This window comes from Hippopotamus amphibius, chromosome 2 (genome assembly GCF_030028045.1).
Source record: "Hippopotamus amphibius kiboko isolate mHipAmp2 chromosome 2, mHipAmp2.hap2, whole genome shotgun sequence".
Taxonomy (NCBI): Eukaryota; Metazoa; Chordata; class Mammalia; order Artiodactyla; family Hippopotamidae; genus Hippopotamus; species Hippopotamus amphibius.
The window spans coordinates 66,964,397-66,971,073 of NC_080187.1; the positions used below are offsets into that span (position 1 = coordinate 66,964,397).

The window sequence follows — 6,677 nt, forward strand, 5'->3', positions numbered from 1 at the left end:
GAGGTTTCACTGGGGACTAAGACCAGGTCACAAGAAGCCCTGCAGTTCCTCATTGGGCATTCTGGCTTATGTTCTCTCAGGTTGTTCCTCTCAGAGCCAGCCTTCAGGCCATGGGATCCCAAGCCACAGAGAAGCCCACATAGGTACTCTGGTTGGCTGCCAGGGCCGAATGCCCAGCCCACACCAGCATCTAGGGTAGCCATGTGAGTGAGCCTGCTGGGGTGTCGGCCCGGTCAAAACTGCTAAGGATTCCAGAACACGTGAAAGACCTCCAAGGGAAAACAGTGTAGTTAAGCCCAGTCGGGAAATTGGAAAGATGGTTTTTCAAGCTGCTATGTTTCCCAGTAGTTTGTTTTACAGTAATAGAGAACCAGAATAGTCTTTTCACTGCATGCCCCATTGGTTCCCCTGTGTCCTAAAAACCTGTGTGGACCCAGCCTCATTCCACACACCTCCACCCAATCACTTCCTCCTTTCTCTCAATGTCGTTTCTCTTTTCTAAGGGGTTCTGACCCGGGAAGTCTGCTCCTGTGTTATTGACCAGCTCCCCTGGGTCCATGTCCTCTTCTCCTGTGCTATTGACCAGCTCCCCTGGGTCCATGTCCGGTTTCTCTTCCTTCTGATGTTTCAACCACCTCCCTCTAATGGCACCAAATCCTGCTCAGGGTTGGGAATGTCTCTTCTACAAGGTGATGACTGGGATGCAGTGGGTGCTACATCAATTCTGGTTGTCTCAATGTGGTCCCAACCAGTCGAAGGCATTCAGATTGGGAGCCTCCCAAATCTTCCTGTGGCTACACTTGATCATGCTATCCCCAAACCCACAACGTCTGTCATTTTATGTCAGAAAGTTGGAAATGTAAGCACCTGGGAGGGAAGGCCACCTTGAGGGTCCAGCATGGCACACAGCCCAGTGCAGATGGACTTGACCAAAGGCTGCTGGAGGCCTTGTGGGCTGAGACCCTAGTTATCCTCCACCTCGTCCTCATAAGGAATTACAGGATCTATTAACCAAATGCTTCTACCTACTCCTTTTTTTTTTTTTTTTGGAGTATAATTGCTTTACACTGTTGTGCCAGTTTCTGCTGTACAACAAAATGAATCAGCTCTATTTATACATATGTCCCCATATCCCCTCCCTCTTGAGCCTCCCTCCCACCCCCCCATCCCACCCGCCTGGATCATCACCAGTCAAGTTGATCTCCCTGTGCTCTGCAGCAGCTTCCCACTAGCTATCTATTTTCCATTTGGTAGTGTATATATGTTCATTGCTCCTCTCTCACTTTGTCTCAGCATCACCTTTCCCACCTACTCTTTATTTCCTTGAGTAGGAACATGAGGATTTTAAACCCAAAGATAGCAGATGAAACGATGTACTTCCTTAGGCTGCAGAATGTAGGGAGTTTTTGTTTTTTAAAACAAACTCAGGAATTAGGCAGCTAGGTGTACACTAGGCTTCAGACTATCTCTTTTGATGCTTTTACCTACTGCCCGCCTCTGAGGCCACAAGACTTTTCGAAGCCCAGCCTCAAATGTGGGACCTTATCCTTCATCGCTTATGGACACGAAGACACACATTCTTGGTGACCCATTGTGTCTGGTCCTTCCTCAATCGCAAAGTAGCTTTTGCTAGAAGTTGGGGAAGATGCACCAGACACTGGCTCTGTGATGTTCATCCTGCAACTCTGCTGGGTTGTCACCATTGTGGGTCAAAGGATCATGATCTCAAAGGCCCTTTTCTCGACTGGAAATCATATGCACGTGTGCTCACTTTTCTAAAATGTGAATTGTTTCCTTATTAAAATAATTTACCTTTGTCCTTTAGAGTGTTCGTCAAATTTTGCTCTATTCAAGGATTGGGTCAGACACAGTCAATGGGCAGCTGACATAAGATCTACATATTCATAACTGTAAGAACCAGAAGGCCACGCAGCCACTCTGCTGGCAGACCACTGGCACACTAGGTTTTGTCTTCAAAGCCCAATTACATTTTTTACTCTACAAAAAATGTATTAAAAACAGAAAGAAGCACCACCTCTACTCTGAAATTGTTTTATTGTAGAAGGTAAAACTTTATACAGCCTTTTAAAACATGAAAATTCAAAATTCATTAGGCAAGTCGATCATACAAACCTATTTACAGCAGTATTAAAGAAATGGTAACATTTCACCAGCATAAAATGTCACAGAATTCAAATCACAACTTGGATCTTCAATGATTCAAGTGTTTCATCCCACACAATAAGGTCTGGTCAGTTTTAGGAGGAAATTCTTTCTCTGGATGTTCTGTTCTCAATCTAGCCTTTGAGATTTAGACAGTAGGATAACTGGCCGCGCTGGCGATTCCACAGTTGTTGCCCCGGTCTTTGGACATCTTTATGTAGCCTTTCATGCCCCAACCTGTACCCCAGCTGAAAGAAGAGAGGGTTTTCCATTTTATACAAAGAATCAAACACATTTATCTTTATTAATACTTAAACAGTGCACTAGAGGCCAAGACAGATTCAGAAACAAGCAAGAAAGGCGGTTGTTCTTATTCATGGTTGAGTTCTAAATGTGTAAATAACTTCTGTCCCCAAACCTTTCACAGAACTGCAAAATTAGAGACAGAAAAAGGAAACTCTTGGGGCCAGATGTGTTTCAGAATTAAGAAAATTTTCAGATTTAAAAATGCAACGGTGCCAAAACTACATCAATACTCTAGGCAAGCTTGAGAGAGTATCTTAATGTTATAATCAAACATTAACATGTCTGTGTCCACCCAAAGTGGAATAAAGGCTTCAGAAGCATGCTTAAGGGTTTGAGGACCTGTATCCAAATACCGATTCCAAAAAGGACTCCCTTTTCAATTTCAAATATAAGTATTTTGGGCACTTTATACCTGTTCTTGACAAGCCAATATTTCTTGTCATCTGGGTCTGTTCCTTCAAAGCCATAGCCAACCACCAGAACAGCATGATCCAGATCGTAGCTGTGGCATTTTGGATTATAATAAATGCCTGGGAAAATAAAATTCAATGTTGGGGTGAGGACCTCCAAGTGACACATGACAGTGACCCAGCCTATCAACCAGGATAAGGGAGACATCTCAAAATTCAGCTAAATGACATAAATCTTGATAAGATTTAAAAACATGATTTTCTTTTCTTTTCTTTTTTTTAATTTAGGCTAGAGATCTAGGTCCTCATCTAACACTAGCAAAAATACAAATGGCACAATCTCTTGTAAGCAACCTGTTAAGAGGCATAAAAGACCACTCCCTAAAACCTTATCATCTTACTTTCAGGATGTTAGTCTAGGGAAACAGCATACAACACAAAATTACTTTGGGCAAGAGTTCTTTCCAGTTTTTTTTTATCACAGTAGTAAAATTCTTTGGAGAATTTCAGAGATCTAACAACTGGAAAAAAGTAAATTAAGCTACACGAATCAAATTAAGTAGCCATTTAAATATATTTATGGGGACCTCCCTGGTGGCGCAGTGGTTAAGAATCCACCTGCCAATGCAGGGGACAAGGGTTCAAGCCCTGGCCTGGGAAGCTCCCACATGCTGCAGAACAACTAAGCCCATGCGCCACAACTACCGAGCCTGTGCTCTAGAGCCCGTGAGCCACAACTACTGAGCCTGCGTGCCACAACAACTAAAGCCCACACACCTAGAGCCCATGCTCCGCAACAAGAGAAGCCCCCACAATAAGCCCAAGTGCAGCAACAAACAGTAGCCCCTGCTCACCGCAACTAGAGAAAGCTCACGTGCAGCAACGAAGACCCAACACAGCCATAAATATACAAAAAATATATATTTATGAAGTGCTTAAAATCATGGGGATATGTTCAAGTAACCTCAAATGGACACATCAGGCAGAAATACTACATGAACAACTATGTTAAATCTACACACCCCCAAACTATACATTGAATTCTACACACCAAAGAATCAATCTTGCTGTACGTCATGGTGGTTTTCCAATTTTTCTGCCTAAATTTCCACAGACAAATGCTTACCTCCTTCATAGAACTGGAAGGATAGATGCCTTGCATCTATAGCAACAGAGATGGGGCCCACAGTTGCCACTGCCTTCATAAGGTCGCTCTCTTGCTGAGGAATGTTCACGAAACCAGTGTCGTTGGCAGCAGAATGCTTAGGATCGTAGTGGCAGGATCCATCCTTTCAAAGGTAATGGGGAAGAGACTTGATTAATACCATCCCCCTCATGGGGTACATGAGTTCAAGACAGTCTGCAGCTTAACGATTTCCAAGTCAAGTTTGTTATAAAGTGTTCCGGGAGACGAAATGATATTGGTTGTTTTGAAACAGAAAAAGTAGCTGGTGTCTATTCAGTGAGACACCATCAGTCTACCTGTCCATAAGAAACTTTTACTCTAAAGAAATATTTACTTGTATAGAATGGTATGTATATTTCCACGTAACCAGAAATATTAACAGCTTTATGGTAACTATTTAAACAGAGAGAACTGGGTAAGACTAACATACTTTAATGACAGTTCTGACAGTCTGCAGATATAGATTCTATAATCTAAAATTTGAATTCTAAACATGGTATCTGCTTTCCCCCAAAGGGTTCAACTTTGATGACAAGGTAAGGAGCTCCTTTTACCCTTGCACGGTATGGATAGGATTCCTCTGAGTCCAGACCTCCAACGTCCTTAACATACTGGAAGGCATTATTCATTAGGCCACCATGGCAACCCTGATTGCCTTCAGGCCTAGAACAGTCCACCAGGTTCTGCTCACTCAGTGAAACCAGTTCGCCAGTTTTCCGGAACATCTGTCCTTCAAGAGCACCAGTGGCACTAAAAGCCCAACAAGAACCACAGTCACCCTAAAAACAAAATTTAAAAGCTCTTAGTCTATGAAACACATAGCAAGACTTTGACAACAGCCCACCTCTCTGAAAATGCTTTTAAAAACTAGTGAATCGCATGCTGTTCCACAGTCTACCATAGCAAGGATAGCAACTCCTATTTCACTTTACTCTTGGAGAGAGAGATCTGCTGAATACTGTCATACCTGATTCTTCACGGGAGTTACATAGCCTTTCTCCCTCCAGTCCACAGATGAGGGAGCTGAAGCAGACACAGGTTCATGGAATACTTTCCCTTTCTTGTGCTTCTGGTTTCGAAAACCATTCATCACCTGCCTGAATTCTTCATTGGTCTTCAAGGAAAAGGAAACAGAATGTTGAAAAGCAAGAGGTTATTTTGCTAAAGTGCTAAGGAGAGGAGGCACAAAAAGTTCATGCCACACTCACCATGTCACCAAAGGCATTCATTGCCACGGTGAAGCCATGTTTCCCTTGGCTGTATTCCAGGTTGTGCAGGTCAATCATTCTCAGATTCTTCTCCCACACTGCTCTCCTCCATCCTTCTTCATTCTAGAGGTAAACAGGTAACCTATACTCTTTATATTTAAAACCAACTCACCTTCACCAAGCGGGTTTGCAGACAGAGAGGAAGAAACACCATGGCCAAAGATGACTTTATACTCTTGGGAACTGTTTTCCAGCGCCCACTCAACAGGGTCCTGTGCCCATACTGTACTCAGTAACGGGTGCCACGAAGTTACTGCTCTGGTAGGAGCTAGCCTCAAGAGGCTACTCTCTGCTACAAACGCCCAACAGCACGGACCATTCTCTGCGGGGTTTCAGATGGACAGTTTCAGATGTTACCAACCAAGCCGTACTGTTTCCCGTGTGTTGCCTTCCAGACTATCCACTGTGCGCTTAAACTGTGATCGAGTTTCGGAGCAGCTGAGGCTATTCCCAAGCAAAGGGCAGTCAGGAGGAGTGAAGGATTCATGTTTTAAAAACCTAGGAAGGGAAAAGAAATGAGTACCTGATTAAATCAATCTTACGAAAAGGCCATCTTACTTTCTTCCGAGACGTTATAGCCACTGTGGTGAAGTAAAAAACATTTATTTTCCCAAGTATTTACCCAAGGACTGTAGAGGAAGGCTAAGGATGTGGGTGGAGCAAAACAACCCCGAGCTCCCAGGTTAGGCGCGGGACAGGGCCAGGCTCCCCTGGGACACAGAGCAGCGGCCGGGGCGGGGCTCCCTCCCGCGCTGCAGGCGGGGCCAGGCCGGGGGCGTGCCGCCCCGCTCTCCGCCCCCGGCGAACGCCTGCCGCTCGCAGAGGATGTTAACACGGCACGGGGACCAGCGGGCCCTGCAGCCCGGCGTGCGGGGGTCCGCCTACCTTGTCTGACCCGCGCCTCCTGGAACCCGTCCCCAGCCCCAAGCCCTCCACCCCCAAGGCTACCAGTCACGCTGGTTCCCGGGGTGACCCCGCCGCGCCAGGCCCCAGCCCGGGGCGCTCACCTGCGGACGGCGCCGCTGCGCAGCCGCAGCCAGAAACTGAGGATCCAGGGGCGTCTGGGGTTAGGCGGTGGGAGCAAGTGCTCGGCGATTTAAGGCACTGGGATTCCGCTCGGCCGACCCCGCCCCCTCCGCTAGCCCGCGCCGGGATTGGCTGAGCTGCATGTGGGCGGGGCCCCTGTGCAGGGACGCCCGGAGCGTGACCAGGCGGGTTCCAACTTTCCCAGGTGCCAGCCTCAGTGGACCCGACGGCCGCGAGCTTCGGGCCCCTGGGCAGCGCCGAGGAGGGCAGCCGGCGCCGTCCTGGGGCCCCGGGCCAACTCATTATGGCGAGTGCGCT

The 6,677-nt window shown here is 46.6% G+C and overlaps 1 protein-coding gene across 3 annotated transcripts; it reads right to left on the reverse strand.

Annotated features, from left to right (window-relative positions):
• Nucleotides 1-2,049: 2,049 nt before the first annotated feature.
• Nucleotides 2,050-6,450, reverse strand: CTSL (cathepsin L). 3 transcript variants are annotated; one of them, XM_057722660.1, is made up of 8 exons: nt 6,341-6,450; nt 5,695-5,831; nt 5,274-5,396; nt 5,033-5,179; nt 4,620-4,844; nt 4,006-4,168; nt 2,882-2,999; nt 2,050-2,411 (listed from the first exon to the last, which is right to left on the reverse strand). In XM_057722660.1, exons 2-8 carry the CDS (start codon nt 5,818-5,820, stop codon nt 2,312-2,314), a joined length of 1,002 nt encoding a protein of 333 aa, XP_057578643.1. In that variant the 5' UTR covers nt 5,821-5,831; nt 6,341-6,450; the 3' UTR covers nt 2,050-2,311. The 3 variants fall into 3 exon arrangements, with proteins under 3 accessions (XP_057578643.1, XP_057578644.1, XP_057578645.1); XM_057722661.1 differs by lacking the exon at nt 2,882-2,999; XM_057722662.1 differs by lacking the exons at nt 5,274-5,396; nt 6,341-6,450 and having other exon boundaries at nt 5,446-5,770.
• Between the last annotated feature and the right edge of the window lie 227 nt (nt 6,451-6,677).

What these genes read in the sequence shown, in the direction of transcription:
- CTSL (XM_057722660.1), bottom strand. Translation starts at nt 5,820, where the DNA reads ATGAATCCTTCACTCCTCCTGACTGCCCTTTGCTTGGGAATAGCCTCA. An exon ending in TAACTCCCGTGAAGAATCAG is followed by an intron (nt 4,845 to 5,032) that starts GTATGACAGTAT and finishes TTTTGTTTTTAG; the next exon opens with GGTGACTGTGGTTCTTGTTG. An exon ending in CCTATCCATACCGTGCAAGG is followed by an intron (nt 4,169 to 4,619) that starts GTAAAAGGAGCT and finishes TACCTTTGAAAG; the next exon opens with GATGGATCCTGCCACTACGA.